This window comes from Recurvomyces mirabilis (genome assembly GCF_035927965.1).
Source record: "Recurvomyces mirabilis strain CCFEE 5264 chromosome Unknown scaffold_10, whole genome shotgun sequence".
Classification (NCBI taxonomy): domain Eukaryota; kingdom Fungi; phylum Ascomycota; class Dothideomycetes; order Mycosphaerellales; family Teratosphaeriaceae; genus Recurvomyces; species Recurvomyces mirabilis.
Window position 1 is genome coordinate 494,375 of NW_027041944.1, and position 17,597 is coordinate 511,971.

At 53.9% G+C, this 17,597-nt stretch overlaps 6 protein-coding genes across 6 annotated transcripts; 2 read left to right on the forward strand and 4 right to left on the reverse strand.

Moving 5' to 3' along the window:
* Positions 1-51: 51 nt before the first annotated feature.
* Positions 52-1,056, reverse strand: LTS14_004568 (uncharacterized protein; the record flags this gene model as incomplete). The annotated part of the gene is made up of 3 exons (XM_064837269.1): positions 52-786; positions 840-966; positions 1,028-1,056. The coding sequence occupies 3 exons, from the start codon at positions 1,054-1,056 to the stop codon at positions 52-54; spliced, it is 891 nt and encodes a 296-aa protein (XP_064695228.1).
* Positions 1,057-1,636: 580 nt separating this feature from the next.
* Positions 1,637-5,375, reverse strand: LTS14_004569 (uncharacterized protein; the record flags this gene model as incomplete). The annotated part of the gene is made up of 3 exons (XM_064837270.1): positions 1,637-4,394; positions 4,475-4,833; positions 4,887-5,375. The coding sequence occupies 3 exons, from the start codon at positions 5,373-5,375 to the stop codon at positions 1,637-1,639; spliced, it is 3,606 nt and encodes a 1,201-aa protein (XP_064695229.1).
* A 1,085-nt stretch (positions 5,376-6,460) lies between these two features.
* SPT8 (Transcription factor spt8) lies at positions 6,461-8,587 on the forward strand (the record flags this gene model as incomplete). The annotated part of the gene is made up of 2 exons (XM_064837271.1): positions 6,461-7,346; positions 7,440-8,587. 2 exons carry the CDS (start codon positions 6,461-6,463, stop codon positions 8,585-8,587), a joined length of 2,034 nt encoding a protein of 677 aa, XP_064695230.1.
* A 436-nt stretch (positions 8,588-9,023) lies between these two features.
* On the reverse strand, positions 9,024-11,200 carry LTS14_004571 (uncharacterized protein; the record flags this gene model as incomplete). The annotated part of the gene is made up of 2 exons (XM_064837272.1): positions 9,024-9,177; positions 9,240-11,200. The coding sequence occupies 2 exons, from the start codon at positions 11,198-11,200 to the stop codon at positions 9,024-9,026; spliced, it is 2,115 nt and encodes a 704-aa protein (XP_064695231.1).
* A 1,006-nt stretch (positions 11,201-12,206) lies between these two features.
* On the reverse strand, positions 12,207-13,107 carry LTS14_004572 (uncharacterized protein; the record flags this gene model as incomplete). The annotated part of the gene is made up of 2 exons (XM_064837273.1): positions 12,207-12,874; positions 12,951-13,107. The coding sequence occupies 2 exons, from the start codon at positions 13,105-13,107 to the stop codon at positions 12,207-12,209; spliced, it is 825 nt and encodes a 274-aa protein (XP_064695232.1).
* Positions 13,108-14,076: 969 nt separating this feature from the next.
* On the forward strand, positions 14,077-17,111 carry LTS14_004573 (uncharacterized protein; the record flags this gene model as incomplete). Its single annotated transcript, XM_064837274.1, has 2 exons — positions 14,077-15,312; positions 15,366-17,111. 2 exons carry the CDS (start codon positions 14,077-14,079, stop codon positions 17,109-17,111), a joined length of 2,982 nt encoding a protein of 993 aa, XP_064695233.1.
* Positions 17,112-17,597: the final 486 nt, after the last annotated feature.

Here is a 17,597-nt window from a genome sequence, read left to right on the forward strand (position 1 = left end):
CCATACCGTTCTTCCACGATATCTCTTTCGATACTGTGGAATGCACAGCCTTCAGTAGTTGATGCACTGGCAGGAATCACTGCAGCAGCCGAAAAATTCTCCTCCGCAATCCGGACACTGGACAAAGAATGGAGCCTGTCCGCAGGCCTCGCACTTCAGACCCTCCGCATCCACTGGGACGACCACTGCCGTTTTACAACGAGCCATGCGCAGCAGTTTGAAAGGCAACGACTGAACCTCAAGCATCTGCCCTTGAATCCTCGCACTGTCTAGTAGACTGTCATGGCTGTGCAGAGTCAGTGCCGCAATATCGCGCAAAGCACGAACGTCTTCTGGCGTTGTGGTATAAGCAATCCGAGCGGTTTCCACGAAACCGTGATGACTCCAACTCAGCTTGACCGCGGCTTTGAATTTCGAGGATGCCAAAGCCTGCAGCGAGAAGACCTGGTACTTGGTGGCAGCGGCGAAGACCTTGGCATGCATCACCACATTGCCATCAGATGGAACCACACTCTCGTCATCCTCTTCATCTGACTGCGATGGCATGGATTTACTTTTCTTGCCGACCTTTCGTGCATCAGCTGGGAAGAAGCCAGTCTTGTAGGAAGTCTTTACGGCTGGCTTTGTAACTTTTTGAGTGGTGGGCAAGTCTGACAATGCAGGGGCTTCATAGTCGGCATAGTAGAAGAAATGAACCATCAAATTGATCGCCTCCGCATCATCACACCCGTCGTCGTCGTGGTCGCTTCCGCTCGCTTTCAAATCTATGCTTTTTTTGCTACCCTCCTACACCATATCAGAAATAGCCCACAAGCATGCATGAGGAGAAGTAAATCTACCGCGAATTGCTCACTGCAAGCCGGGCGAAAGTACCTTGACTGCGCACAGATCACCATCTTATGGACTGAGAATGTGTGTTGGCCGCAACGGATCGTGAAGTCGGTGAAATCTCCGTCCTCATATAGCCTGCCGCTCTGTCAGCTTCTCACGAACGACTGTTGACAAGGCATGGGATGACCTCCCTCACTCTGCGACGCCTTTCCGTAACCCGTCCATGGCTGCGGAATATGTGATCATGCACCAATGGCGGTGACGGCTGATATGTGAGGTTTATAGATGGTGAACGAGCTGGAAATTCGAAGGTATTATGCCCTGAAACGGCAAACAGGTAGCACTGGTACTAGCGGCAAGCCACTCATATGACGCTAGTAATGTTGCAAGGCCACCAATCAGAGCCAGCCGAGCCAACTCCTCGCATGCACTCACGCTGTCGATGGAGGTCTTGCCTCGGGTAAGCATGTGATCAAGAGTCTTGTGCGACTCGAGTGCAGGATCTGGAACCCTGGTCAAGATTTGTGGGAGTGAAGTGGCCGTCGTCGATCATTTCGAGACTTTGCAACGGCAATCGTGTTGGGCGATCAATACGTCTTTCGCTGAAGTAATCATAAAGTCGCGATCCTTGTCTAGCGATAGCTAGCGATGTGACATACCTCAAATCAGAAGCCACCAGCAATAATCGCAGCCCACTTTGACTACCCCAATGTTCGCAGACTGCAAGAGTGCGACCTTGTGTTATCGCAGTCTCTGCATCTCAACCGTCGCCATCCCAGTCTTGCACCCCCAAGCCATCACTCATTCAATCAAGCAGGCTATGCTCCTTACTCCAGTCCTTGGCATGACTCTTGGTCTCCTCATCCACCACAATCAAATTCCCGCCGCCACACTCCTCATGCTTCATCTTGCCCTTTCTATCATCACTATGCGCGCCACCCCCACGCTCATACAGATTCTGCGTGATCGTCCTGCCACTGCCTTCCGAAGTACCATCCATCTGGCTCATCAACAATTTGCTCAACCTTGGCGTGACTTCCTCATCGAGATCAAGCAGCTTCTCATCGACAGGCTCCAGTCGCAAAGGCTTCTGCGGGCTCGTGTTGTTGGATGGTGGAGCAGAAGCAGCAATGTTGTACCGAACGTTCTCCTCCTTAGCAAACAACTTCCATGACTCAGTGCTTGATGTCCGTGACAGCCGCTCCTGGCCATCGTACTCCACGTGGTGCTTGCGAGGGAAGTTTGTGGTATCGACTGGACGCTTTGGTTTGCACTGTGCGCATGAGCACACATCACCGCAGTTCTTCTCACAGGCATGACCGCATGGGAGCATCTTGCCGCACTGTTGTTGACATGGCACCTCGTCGTGACCGTAGGGATGACACTTGAGCAGACAAGGATGTCCACAAGGTAGATGACCGTCACATTCGCGCGTGCAGCCACCATTGACAGTCTGCCAATCCGAAGGATCCGCGACCTGTGTCTGCGTGCCGTGGTTGCTGCATGTGATTGGCAGATGATTAAAGAGCCGGGTTGGCTGAAATGTAGGACGATCTTTGATCTGTTTGGTGCCAGCCAAGATGTCAAGGATAGCACGCCACGTGTTCTTCTGCCCTTTCTTGGTCTTGCGATCATATAAGAGCGCTCCATTACCGAAGATGTAGAAGCCGCATTGAGCGCGGGACAGAGCAACGCAGACACGATTATCCACATCCAGAAAGCCGACCTGGCCGTGTTCATTGCTGCGCACTAGCGACAGAAGCACGATCCTGTTCTCCTCGCCTTGGTACGAATCGACCGTGACCACGACAGGCTTGTTGCCAACCAGGACAGGCGATGCCCCGAGAAGTCGAAGCAGATACCTGCGCTGGCCGTTGTAGAAGGTCAGAATGGTGATCTCTCGGCCGGCCACACCGTTACAGACCAGGTACTCCGCCATGCCAACGACCATCTCGGCTTCAGATTTGTTGAGTGCTGACATCTGATCATCGCGCTGCTCTGGCCAATCATGACTGAAGAAGCACGAGTTGATTCCACCCATGCCTGGTACGTTAGGTCGCTTGGCTGAATCGAGTACCGATGGGTGATCTTTGATCTTGTCGCCGTAGATAGGGTAGAGTATGCGACGGATCTCGGGGATCATGCGACGCTGTTTGGCGAGCATATCGAAATCAATACCGTTCTCGATCATACGCTCGAAGAGAGATATGTTGAAGCTGTACTCTGGGGCCTCAAGCGCTTTGACGTGGCAGTGAGGACGTAATTGCTTGTGGTCTCCCACCAGGATGAGTTGTTGCACCGAAGCCAGACAAGTGACCGTGACTGGGGCCTCAAGCGTCTCGGCAGCCTCTTCGATAAGCACGATCTTCGGCTGCAGCGCAGACAAGAGAGCGCGATATTTGCTGAAACCGGTCGTTGTCATGCCAATAACCTTCTGCTCCTTCAGTATGATCTCGTCCTCCTCGAATTGGCCGATGCGTCGCTTTCCAGCCTGCTCGTTGAAGAACTTGGCTTTCTCACGGAAGCCGGTAAGGAGCTGGTTCTTAAGCTCACCTTGGAGGTAGCGATATACCTCGCCGCGCATGGCCTCCGGTATCTTCCACATGTCTTGCTGCTTCAGTAAATCCTTCACTTTGGCTGCTGTGACGCCCGTAACCTTGCGGCACGTGAAGTTGTCGGCAAGTGGCAGTCGTAAGCCTCTGAGAGTGTCGAAATCCTCGTCATCCTTGGCCATGTTCTCAGCTTCTAGCTCTTTGAGCTGCTCGAAGCCAAGATCCGCCTCCTCGAGTGGGAACTCGTACAGCTCCGGCTTCTGCTTCGGTGGCACAGCAATAAGCGTTTTGGTTAGCCACACTGTGAACGGTGAGGTGCGCGCGTCAGTCACATTAGTCTTCTTGTCCTGCACCCACTCTGAGGCTCCAGACTCGAGCGTATCGGCCTGTTTGGGAGTGAGAAGACCAAATTTTTCGAGCATGCGAAAGTCCAGCGGTATTTTGGTAGGCTCCAGGGGTGACAGCAGTAAGATAAATTCCTTCTCCAGATCTTTCATCTTCCTTCTGGCGTTTTGCTTAAAGCATCCGGCGACATTGTCACGAGACTCTGACTGGCGAACTTCGTACAGAGTGCGAGGTTTGATGACTTCCTTCTCCTTGGACATTCCCCCCAGACGGACAAAGTCTTTCTCGAACTCCGCGACGTGACGTAAGAGCTGATCAATGGCATGGTTGGTCTGACAGGCCAGGATGATTGGTGGGTCTTTAGGCTTGTGATTTGCGAGCATGACCCTGATAGCTTGAACAGAGACATAAGTCTTGCCACATCCCGGAGGACCTTGAATGATCGCCAGCTTCTTCGTAAGCATACGGCGAAGCGCTGCCAGCTGAGACGCATCCATATCACTTGAGGGTTGAGCAGGCCAGTGCTTAAGCATGTGAATCTTCTCGTATGTCTCGTGTCGGTTGTTGCGTAGAACAGACGTGAGGTCAGCCAGTGGGTTGTCGACGACGTGCTGCGGAGATAAGACTGTGGGGTTGACTTCGACGATATGCTCGGCCAGTGGGAAGCTGATCGCAGAGGTTAGCACTGCTGGCGAGCGATACAACAGCTGGTGCCGCTGGTAAGTTGTTTGGGACAGAGTGCTTACCGCTCCCTCGTCATCTTCTGCAGTCCCATTAGAGTATGTCTATGAGCCTCGTAGAAGCCCTGCCTCTCCTCTACCATCACCCATTCTACAGTAGGGTCAAGCTCCAGCTCATCCGCTCGAATGAAGAGATCGATCTCTGGCGGATTTCGATCCAGCGCACCAGATATAGGGCGAGCGGCAACAGTAGCAACGATGGCTTTGCTTTGGAACATGTCCTTGGCTGGTGTCAAGACCACAAGACCACCAGTAATGAGACGCTTGCTCTGCTCCCATCGAATCTGCTTGCCGACGCGACTGAGGCTGAATGTGACGCGAATTGCGACCCCGCGACCCGAACAGATCATACCGCAGACGTGGACCTGCGGCGGATGTCAGTATATCGAAGTCCGTGCGTGATCGTCGGGGTGTTCACCTTCTCGTACAGGCCGATTTTGCCGTTGAACGCGTCTTCTTTGGCGTCGGGCGTTACTCGTACCAATGAGACCGCTTCCCGCAGCATCCGGACTGCATCTTCTCGTAGCAATTCGTACTGTGCGCCTAGATAGGCCTCTATAGAGTGGCCATCAGCTTCGGATGCATTGGGGTCGAATGTGAGCGCAGTGACATTGGACGTACCCTTAGACTCCCAAGCTCCCTTTGGCTTATTTGGCACGATTTCGACACAGGTTGATGATGAGTCCGAACCGGTCTCGTCAATGTCCAGGATCTCGGCTGCCGAGGGGATCTCCGGACGAAGTAGCCAGCTGCCACCCTCGACCGCCCTCTTGGCATCTTCAAAGTACTCTCGCACCTTGAGATTGAGTTGCGGTGGTTGAATACAGACCTCTGCTACGTCGCGACCGGGCTCTGGCCTGAAGACGCGTCGAGAGCGCCCGAAACGCTCCGTCAGCCCTTCGTTCATGTTTGGACCTCGCTGTACGTGTCACTGACAAGGCTATTTATGTCAGTGTGCGAAAGTGCATGTGTGTTGTGTGTTTGTCTTAGTGCAGATCTTGGTGGTTGAAGGTGGAAGGTCAAGTCAAAGGTGTGATGTGGGGTTTGCAAACAGCGGCGACTTACTTCTGACGAGAAAGGAAAGAGCGCAGTTCTCCGCCAGGCGGGAAGGTGCATGAGGTGGGTTGGCAGCCGTCATGTTCGATTGCGCATGCACTTTCGGCGGGAAACCGAAAACGCTCCAGCAAACCGGGTAATAGCAGCAATCTGACCCTCCTCGTCTGCTTATCTGGTCTAAGAGAAGCAGGAGGATGCAAAAGAGCGATCTGGTGAATGCAACTTGGTGAGCTTGAGGTCCGCAAGTACTTCCGTGTGAGCATCCGAACGGTAACTGAGAGATCAGTGACGCCAAGGTGTGCAGCAAAAGATGCATTGGCCCCTCGCTGTCCTTGAGCGCAGCAGCTACCTGTAGTCTAGTCGTCTATGGTGAGAGTGCTTGACATGCGTTTGCATCAGGTGTTTGCCAAGAATGCACCAATTCTCGGCCGTACTAGTCTGGTTTACGCACTGCTGCGCCATCTGTACAAACGCGCGGTACTGCAACGCCATTGCGTGCAGCCGGGACATACATCGGCCGTGAGCGCAGCCATGCTGTGTCGCGAAGGTGAAGCAGTAGAGCAGAACGGCAGTCGCGTCTCCATAATCCTATTCGAGTAAGGTTCGGACCGCTGGACCGTGCTGCAGGGCAGCTGCGAGCAACTGGGATTTGGAAATCATTCGAGCTTCTTCCAGGAGAATGTTCTGGCTAATTGAGTGCTGCAGTCACCAGGGTTAGATGTAAAGATTTACCACGTGGTAAATTCATCCTATGACTGGCAATAATTCCACAAATGCCAGCGCGGAGGAGTAGTAAGAGACGCATTGGAAGAGATTCGTTACGACCTGGCTGAGGCGGTGTTGCGGCTCACTGACTACCACCGTATTCGTCCAGCTCACTCCAGGAGCACGCCAGAGCTCGGACAGACCGTGACAGCATATCCAGCTAGATAGGTCATGGCAGACTTCGACGATGCCGACCCTACAGCCGAGGATGAGTTCGAGAATGAGGACGAGGAGATGGAGGATGCCGATGCCGATGGAGATCAGGACGGCGACCAAGATGACGATGCGCAAGGTGATGAGGATGACGAGGATGACCAAGAAGGAGACGAGGACGACAATGGCGACGATGATGAGGACGAAGACCAACCCGACTCACCTTCACAACGACCCTCTCAGTCATTACCAGCCCGCCGGTTACCAGGACCGACACAACCCTCGCTCACTCGCACATCACCTTCGCCTCGGAACTCGGCCGCGAGATCACCCGGGGCAGGCATAGTAGCATCATGGCATCCTTCGCCGCGACCTGAGTCTCTCACAGCGCAAGCCTACGACATCGTCCCGACTATGGCAGCACCACAATCCACTTCCATAAACGCTGTGGCCGCCACTCCCGATATGAAGTGGGTCTTCTCTGGCGGTACCGACGGCTATGTGCGCATGTACAATTGGATCGACACGGCCAATGGCAAGGTGCCGCTCACTGTTGCGCAGAAGCATCCATTTGTGGATAGTGTGATGAAGGCTGGCTCGCTATTGACGTACTGGGAGAACGAGGATGCGACTCTACGCACGCCGACGAGGGGTGAGGGTGGCGAAGAGAAATGGACGAGTCCGGTGTACTCACTTGCCGCTCAGCACCAGGCATTGTGGCTGTTGTCGGGTACCGAGAATGGCGGCATAAACCTGCAGACTTGCAGACATCAGGCTGGTACTCGCATTTCCACTCTCAAAGAACACACCAGTGCTGTCTCGGTACTTCGACTGAGCCAGGACGAAACGCAACTGTTATCCGGGAGCTGGGACAAGAACATTCACGACTGGGATATGCAGACAGGTAAGTTGAAGCGCTCATTCAAAGGCTCGGATAGTCAGATCAGCTCTATCGAGATGAGGCCAATGAGCGATACATCGATACCTGAAGTACCAGACAGCATGATAAGATCGACGAACGGGACATTCTCTTCCAACAACAGCGAGAAGCCACTGCCTAATGGTATCTTCGGCAACGGCTTTGACATTGGCGGTGGCGATGAAGATGCCGCGGGCTCACCGGATGGTAGTCTCTTCGGTGAGAACGACCATGGCTCATTGTTCGGCGAAGACAATACAAACGGTGGCAGCGCAGGCAACGCTTTCGGCGAGGATGATGACCTCAGTCGAGCACTCGCGAATGGTCTACAGGATACTGATCAGGATGCGCCGGGAGAAGTGGACACGGAGATGGCTGGTATGGGCGATGGAGGACCCGTGCAGCCACTCGACTCAACAGTACCTGGCACTGATGCGGACTTTACCATCGATGTGGACAGTACGAACAATCTATCCAATGGCACACAAGCAGACGAGATAGACACGGACGCCCTCTTCGCTGCCGACTCAGCAGACACAACCACCGCTCCCCTCACAAACGGCCTGCCACACACAGACGAACCCCTCACAGCCCCACCAACAAACGAAAGCAGCCTCCATCATCCAACAAGCACGACAACCTCCTCCACAGCCGCAGCGGACCTCCCAGCCCAGTCCGAAAGCACCTTCCTCTCAACAAGCATAGACGGCACCATCCGCCTCTGGGACCGCCGCCTCCCAAACCCCATCGCCGTCCTCCGCCCTTTCGACTCCACACCACCCTGGTGCACAGGGGCAACTTGGTCCCCCGACGGCAACACCTTCTTCGCCGGAAGACGTAACAACAGCGTAGACGAATACTCCATGCACAAACTCTCCTCCACCTCCAGCGCCCCGACCCGACAATTCCGCTTCCAAGCCGGTTCGGGACCCGTCTACAGCGTCCGCGCCATGCCCAATTCCCGCCACCTCGTCTGCGCCAGCCAAGATATCCTGCGGATCTACGACCTCAAACACGATGAGATTGAGGGGCGGGCGAGGTCCGCGGTTCCTTTCACGATTGTGCCTGGACATAGGGGTGGGACGATCAGTGAGATTTTCGTGGATTCTGGGTGTCGGTTTATGTTGTCTGCGGCCGGGAATCGGGGGTGGGAGGGGTTTGGGACGGAGGTGTTGTTGGGGTATGAGATTGGAGTGCAGGATGGGGAGGGGGTGTGGCATAAGTGAGGTCGGTCTGAAGGATCCGGACGAAATCTAAATTTGGTGGCTGGCGCAGCTATGTATGGTGGTGGTCATTCGTGGATGGGATGGGACGGGGTAGGAGTACATGTGTTCGCATATATGGTTGAGACGTTGTGATACCCCATTAGCGCGTGCCGTACTTTATTACTATAACGCTCCTGCGCAACGGTATGATCATACCACATGAGAAGCCTTGAGACATATGGACTTTGGCTGGGTGTGCATCTGGAAAAGGGTAGCAATTATCACGACCAAATTTTGATTATCTATATACAACGCATGCTACATTACTTTCATACTCATTATCGTACTCATGCATCTCTTGGGTATCCCCATCACAAGCATCCACCATTATCCATGATGCAGCGTGCCATACTGAATCCTATGCCTCTTCATTCGCTCATGACCATGTGCCAGACGCTCAATACGCTGTCGAGAGTGTCTTTCCACCACAATCAGGGATCTTCAGACCCGATTTGACGTTACGGTTGGAGTCGATGAGACCCCATCTCGGCTCCCACTTGTCTGTGTCAGTATCGAACTGGACCTTCCAAGGCTCATCGAAAGCTTCGAACCTGCACCAGAAATATTAGTATACAATATCTAAGCCAGAAGAGAGTCCGGCCACAAAACTTACCAAAAGTACGTCGTCCCATTAGCCAGCGCCTGACAAACCCACCCGTCCATAAAAGTATTCATGTTCTCCACGCTCGCTACCGCCCCGGCAGTAGCATTAGCACAAGCATTCGTAGTTCCACAGTCATTGCCGCCCTCACTCGGCCATCCGATCTCAGAGATGATGTTGCTTGGCCAGCCCTTGCCCGAGGCAGAGGCGTCAGCGAGGACCACGTCGTGTGTCTGCCAGAAGTTATCCGCCCAGGCTGGTGCCTCGTCTGGTGTGACTCCCGCGAAGAAAGGGTGGATGTTGGACATGATGATATCTGTGTCCGCCGATAAGGAGGCCGTCCAGTCGTCTCCTAGGTCGGAAGTCGATATTGGGAGATGGATGTTCTTCGCTGTGAGGTTATTTCGCACATCCTGCAATTGCTGGCCGAGCTCTGCTTCGGTCAGGTCCTTGCGAAAAAGGACTTCGTTGCCAACGATTACGCCGGCGAAGTGGGAGGATGGGTAGGTGGACAGAATGTCGTACATCTGGTCCACTTGCCTGGTGTTTGTAGTAGCGTTGTTGCCTAGCCAGACTCCGAGCCAGATCTGTATACTACTGTTGTAATTCAGCTGGTTGAGGGCTGTGAGGACCATTTCTGTCTGGTTGCAGTCTGTGCCGTACAATCTTATAGCTGGGGTGAGCTGGGCTAGCATGGCCACATCAAGCGTGACATTGTTCTGGTCAGGTGGGTTCGTGAGACAAGCCGGGTACTGTGCGTTCAGCGGCGTGTAGTCCATGCCTGGGAACACGCGATGCAGATTCTTGTTGTTGAGTAATGTCTGAACCTGAGACGAGTTGATGTCGTATAGTCCTTTGCTGTTACCGGAGCCTGACCCAGTGCCTGCAGTGCCATGGGTCTTGTTCGACTTTCTCACACCGAGAACACCGCCTACTATAGCTCCAGCGGCTGCCGCAGCAACTATGCAGCCAATGATGATGAGCACCGTCCACTTTCGACGTTTTCGTGCTCGATCTTCGTCACCTCGCAGGTCACCGTGATCGGAGTCTATGCCGCGTGCTCTGCTCGCCGGAGCAGGTGCATAGCCTCCAGCACCTCTTGCACTATCGGGCACACGAGAGGCCACTGGAACACGACGAGGCATATCAGACATCAACTCCATTTGTCGCTGTTGTGGTGTGAGTTGCTCATGGAAGTTGTCAAAGTCATGACTTGCGCCACGAGGCATGTGATCATCACGGTCGTCATACCCATCGCCCTGCTGATTCACATAGTTCTGTTCATAGGAATCCCGCATGCCCGCAGCCTCGAAAAGTGGCATACTTCTTCTATGCTGCATGTGCGGCCTGCCATCATCCTCATATTCCGGCTGAGCAGCCTGAGCGGCAGGTAAGAGAGGCGCGACCGAGTTCTGTGAAGTTGCTGCCCTGTGATCAGGCCCTAGAAGCACCTTAGGTTCTGCGTACTGAACCGGTGGCTTGCCAAAAGGACGATCCGCAGGCGTCTCCTGGGGTTCAGGAGAAGGTGTGATCATAGTCCGGCCACCATACAGATTGTCAATGTCGCGGAGTGCTCCAGCGTTCGAGTACGCCTCCATCGGCGGTGAGAGTCGTCGTCCGTTCACACGAACACCAACCTGAGCTGTCGCAGGAACACCGTAGCTTGCGTAGCTGCTTCTGCTAGAGACCGAATTCGTATGTCTGCTGAACGGTGCTGGAGAGGTCGGATCATTGTGGTAATCGTTTCGCGGTGCTGCCTGGTAATGATGTGGTTGTGCTATCCTTTTGGCTGGCGAAGGTGGTGCTGACTCTTGGATCGAAGGTGGTCCTGAAGGTCGCCACGCGTTATTCTGCTGGAACGATCGAATGGAGCCACGACCACTCACGGGCGAGACTGTTCCATGTGGCGCGGTATGATTGGCGTATGGCGGTCGTGGGTAGTCGTACTCATTGCTCGGACGGTCGTACGACATATCGTGTGTTGCGAAGCACTTCTCGGCAAAGCCTTGTGGACAGCAGCCAAGCAGTCGTTCTCTGGTAGATCAATGATTCGCCTATAACAAGAAGTAGCCAAGCACCGTCCGCTCTGCCTTGTCTAGAAGCCGCAAACGTCTTTCCACGCTGTCTCAAGCACGCTCAGACTTGGCAATGTCGAACAAGTCAAGCCAGAAGATGGTGGGTGTGAACTTACAGATACACTCGGTAGCAACGGCGCCGACAATGTGATTGTTGAATGAGGCTGTCTTTTGCGGTCTGGAGATTCTATTTGCAGCGTCGTATTGTGAAGGTACCAGTGGTACGGCTTACTTCACCATCAAAAGGCTGGGTATAAGCCAAAGTTTGTGCTGCGCCATCGCATGGCAACGGCTTCGGACACCCCTGTCGCTTGACGACGGTGACGTGCATCCTGTACGACTTCAACAACCAGAACACATGCACATATGCCATACATTGCTGATTTCGTGCACGTCATTGATCATCTCAATCATGGACGGTATAGTAGGCTCGCGACCGACTTTGCCACTCATTGCGCACCTTCAGTCCAGATTTGGCTTGGACAACACTCAGCTGAGCCGAATGTGGCGCATTCAATGCATCTCAATCCTGCCCAAGGCTGCACCAGCGGGCTACGAAAGGGCGAGCCAAAGGCAGCGACGACCATTCCTGTGTTAGTCTGGGTCAGATCAGCACAACAGATGCCTTGGCAGTAGACAATGCCACTATACGAATCCTGCCTGACAGATTTTCCACTTCACAAGCCTACTGCACATGCATAAACCCAATACCGGCATTGATGCTGGTTGGCTCATGTCAGCGCTCAAATGGTCCGAGAAGCTCGACCAAGGCTCACGGATGCAGTACGAAGTGCTGCCTAGTGGTACATGGTTGCAGTGCGAGTGCTTTGGTTGTCCATACGTGTTTTACCACGCTGGCAATCGGATGTGGTCCGCATTCTCGAGTCATCTTTACCTTAGCGAGCTACGATCTCCCCATATGCTCAAGAGCGCCTTCATGCACATTCTTCCTGATCTTCTGTATCTCCTCATCGCTCAATCTACAATACTCTTTCATGTACTTCTCGGGGCTCCCAAACTCCTTGCGTATCATCTCTATGCTGGCCAGCATATTCTCCCTCTTACTCGAGACCATGTTCGTGGCGCCTTCGCGATTACCAGCTATTGCTGGGTTCAACAGAAGACGCTCGATAAATTCTGGCTTCCTTTCTGCGAGGCCAAGGTCTGTGAGGGCGTACTCGTCTGCTATCTCGTCTGCCGGTGCACCGATTTGCAACAGCAGTAGTGCGATCAGGACTCCCGTCCTGTCCTTACCGGCTGTGCAGTGGATTAAACATGGCGCCGGTTTGTCCTTGGCAAGGTAGCGGAAGATTGTTCCGTACGACTTCGGTGCTGCGAGTAGTATGTCGTGGTATGCTTTGACGAAACCCTCTGAGCCGGACTTCGTGTATTCTCGGTATCGCAGAGCGACTTGCTCGGGGCCATAGTCTTCCTCAGCAAAGACTGGCACCCACTGTCGCTCAATGCCATGTGCCTTGAACACATCCGGATCGTCTACAGGGACACTAGCCCATTCCTTTCCATCTCGTTTGATCTCAGGAGCAGACCTCAAGTCAAAAATCATTCTGATGCCTGCCAAGCAAGCTCAGTAACACTACGCACGTGCCGAGAGACAAGTCAAGCATAGAGATATCTCATCCTCACCTACCTAAATTTTGTCTCATCTTCTCCAGACCAGCTTTCGTGGCCTTCGAAGGATCAGCGGACCTGTATAAAAGTCCGGGTCCGACATGGCTACCGCCTACACCGCGGAAGTTCGCGATGCCTGGCACCTCTATGAATGGTGGTGAAGGTAAGGAGGGCATGTTGATGTTTATCGAGACGTGTGTTACAGCACCTTCAGGTACGAAATGTTATCTGGGCGGAGAAAACGCCGAGGATGTCTAGATTTCGGCCCGCAGATCCACCTCTATAGATTTCATCGAAACCGCGTCGATGGCGATATTGTTTCGTGGGACTCCATAAGCAGGCATAATATCGAGATCCGGCCCCAACGCCCTCAGCGTCCAGACTATCGGCGAAGCACATGTCAGCACGAACCGGAAATTAGTCTTGGCTACTAATGCAGAATATATTGAAGGCCTGTTACAGGCTGTTTCCCCTGGCCGCTAAGGTTTCTTCCCACCACTCGAGTCACCTACACGACCATATCCCGTCTTGGAAGTCAGCTTAGCAACCAAGATATGCATCACCATCTCGTAAATCATTGCTCTTGCCTGGCGCATCTCGCGACGGCTTTACAGTGACACCCAAGTCCGGATCGATGAAGCAAATGCTCCAACAGAGAGATACGCAGCGATCGCGATCTGACGAGGCATTCTCGTTCATTGCTGAGAATGCTCGAGGGGCTATATTCGTAGGCTATCTAGGTGACCTTTGGTTGCAAGAAGCGATGCAATCAATCCTAGGCAGTGTGCGGGTTCTCGCACGGTCTGCTCCCAGTGAACGATACCCCTGCTGACAGTAGGGCTGACATTTCGATCTACTGCATCTCTGATTGCATGCAACATACTGCTCGTGGCTGAGTCGTGGAATGCCTTCTTGCCATTCATTTCCCTCTCTTCGTTGGACCTTGTAGCAACTGACACCTGGCCTTGACAAGGCCGCTGCGATGCATTCTCCTACAGTCATTACAACTTGCGGCGCGATTTCCTCATGCATATCTGTGGCCTCTGGTAAGTTGGTCGAGTACTGCCCTGCGCGAACGGGAACTCTGACGGCGAATAGCGATCCGCAACACCACATCGAACGGCAGTTCCAGCACAAGGAACAGCATGTCTACAGCCAGTGGTGTCTCCTCAGCTTCCACCAGCGATATCACAAGTGACAAGGCCTCTTCTACAAGTGGAGGTGTAGGTAGCTATATCCTCAGTGGTCTTGGTGTGGCCGCGTCTTCTACCACGTCATCAACAGTGTCAAGCAGCACGAGCTTGAGTTACAGCAATGAATTCACCAATTCGACAGCGTCAGCCACATCTACAGCCATCTCCAGCTTGACGACAAGCATGTCTGGCAACGGGACACTTCCGAGCCCATACACAACCTGGCACAACTACACCTACGCCACAAGCTGCGCGTACTCTGATCCAGGCTGCCTATCGACGTGTGGCCAATATTTCTCCAGCTGCGAGTCCGACTGGGCCATCTTCACCCAGAATGCGACAGCGATCGCCACTCTCACATCCACGTCCCTATACCTCGATCCCCAGGTGTCGACCATCGCCCAGATCACCAAGAATGCCACCACAACCCTCACCCAGACTCTCATTCGTGACAGTACCTCCTTTGTCGAGGTTGCCTCCACTGTGGTAGGCCTGGCATCAGGATCGCAGAGTTTGTCCACTACGTATTCGCCGTTTACGTATACTTCGTACATCTACAGCTATAGCAACACGTTGTTAACGGCGACACAACCAGGATGCTCTAGCCCCGGCAACGCAATGACAGCATGCATATCAGGTTGCAATCCGAATTACTGTACCATCACTGGTGGCACTGTAGACTTGCTGTACTGGCCAGTCGCGACAACATCTCTTCACACAATTGGCTCCGGCCTGAACGTATCGACGAGCACGCAGATTATACCCATCACGCACGCGCCAAATGTTACTCGAACAACAGTATTCAAAGGTATAACGATGACCTCACCTAGCGTGTACGTCTCCTTCGACTCTGCGTGGGCCTTCGATGAGTGCAGCCAGCCAGTAGGTAGGAACCACAGTGGAAGCATCATCGCCATGCTCCCGGACCAAGTGAGCTCGATACATGGGTCACTTGGGCCGCAGATGGTTCCGGACGCTCCTCATTTCCACGGGACTTGGATACCGGCATTCATGAACTATACGAACCTTGCGATGACGCCCGTGCCGCTCTCTGTCTACCTCGATCAGCCAAGCTGCTTCGACTCCTTCTGCAGTACGATCTACACAGACTACAAGCCCGTCCTGTCCGTACCACAGCACGTGTTGAGTCTTGATCCGGCTTGGAAGAATTGCGATGTGTTCTGGCAGGTCAGTGCAAAAGTGAACGCGTTTCTGATTTAGCCTGGCACTGATCATATCAGGGCGTATACGACCCACCCAAGGCCTTACAGCCGACCGACGTGGAAGCCACACCCACGACTCCAGCTGGCCAAGGCACAACGAGCACTGCAGCATCTCCCAGCTCGACTCCTACCTCGCCAACTGCCTCCGCAACGGCACTTCCAATCTCTGTCTCTACCAGCACCTCGGCGGCAGCTCAAAGTAGCGCCAGTAGCCCGCTACAAAATTCTGCGACGGCGGTCGCACCTGCTGCGTACTCCGGCTCCAGCAGCAGTAGTACCGCACCGACACAAGCGCAGTCGTCAGTCGGGGCTGTGAAGTCTGCACGGTCAAGCTCAGCATACGTCGCTATGACAACCACCGGAAAAGTCTCAGGGGTGAGTTCTGGTGATACAGTGCAAGCCACGAGCCAAACCTCGCCATCGAATGCGCTTGGTGTTCTCACCCAAGCCCAACAGAGCTCCAGTGATCCATCTGGTCCTGCAAAACAGACGACATCAGCAATATCTAGTCAGCAGGATCCTACGGCCCAGTCAAGTGCGAACACTGCGAGTCGAAATAGCGGCAATCCTGCCGTCGATGGCACAGATCCGGTACAAGAACAACGCACAAGCACTACCATCAGTGCGGTTGCGGATGCTGCGGACTCTGCCACTGTCGCTGCACCCCAAGCCACTGTCACCGCGGGCGGCCAAGCATACACCGTTCTACCAGGCGCCAGCTCTTCAGCCGCGATCGTCCAGACCTCGGGAACGAGCGTTACATTGACAGAAGGCGCTTCTACTGTCGTCCTTGGGCAGACCATCAGTGTTAGCTCAAGTGGTCTCGTAGTTGGCTTACAGACAGTGCCAGTGATTACAGCTCCAGCGCGTACAGTCTCTTCGCAAGCGGTCGTGACTGCAGGGGGCGTGGCATACACTGCTAGCGTACTCCTATCTGGCTCCGCAGCTGTTGTGGCAGGACAGACTCTTTCCATTGGGGGATCTGCCATCGCCATCAGCGGCGCAACAATTTCTGCTGCAAGTACTGGCCTGGTCGTAGCTCAGAGTGGCAGTACGAACACGGCTGTCTTCGAGGCAGCGTCTCCAACGACTCAAATCGAGGCTGTGGTTACACTGGGCTCGCAGACTGTCACGGCTTATCGACTAGCAGACACTTCCAATGTGGTAGCCGTGGGCGGAACGACCTTGACTGTCGGCGGCGAAGCGAAGACAGTGAGTGGCGCCGTGGTTAGCGCTGGTACTAATGGCCTCAGTGCAGACGGCAGAGTCGTGCCATTTTCGACAGTGGTAGCAGCAGATCCAAGTCAGAGAACAACACATGTCAGCGGTGGGTCGCATGTGGGGAAGGTCGTACAGGCTATTCTTACAGCCGCTGGCCAGACAATCACAGCGTACCAAGTCTCTACATCTCCTGATGCTATGGCGATCGACGGCACCACCCTATCTGTTGGCGGATCCGCTCTCACACTCAGTGGGCACACCTACAGTGCACAATCCAGCGGGATTGTTGAGGACGGGACACTGGCAGCCTGGTCGACGACGATTGTTACTGCTCAATCGAGTCAGACGGTAGCTTCGCCAAGCTCGTCGTTAGGATCATCAACTGGAAGCATATCAATCCCGAAGGTCACCAGTGGAGCGACTTCTGCCAGTGGTAGTGCTAAGACATCTGCAATTCAATCATCAGAAGGAGTGCAGACCTCGCTTTCCAGCCGGCACGGACTTGGATCGCTCCTCGGCGTCCTCATCATGTTTATGCTGTAGATTCTAATGTACATTAATGTCCACATTAAGAGAATTATTTCAGCCATTGCGGGTCCACTCGTGTCGTGGCAGGCATATCGCCTTGATGTCAGAAACACGAGCGTCTAGGTTGCTCTTTTCAGAAGGGCCCGGCACTGCCGTGCCGTAGTCATCGACCTGTAGGCCACTTCTCGATGGGAGAAGTGAAGTGAGGGGTGATAGGGCGGGGAGATAAGGGAGAGATGCCACGTGAGATTAACCCCACGCAACGTCATGCCAGGCCAAACAGTGGGAGCCATGGTCATGCGCGCCTCTTCCCAAAAGCATACCACAATCGAGGTTATCGGCAGTGTATGCTGGACCTCGGGTCATGTGAGTGATGGCAGCTCTGCATCCCTTTTTAACGTATTCCTCATGTCAACGAGATTCAATCTGTACAATTCCACAAGGATCGCCGAAACCGCTTCATGCTGTGCCGTATATTCGACGAACGAAAGATCACAGCGG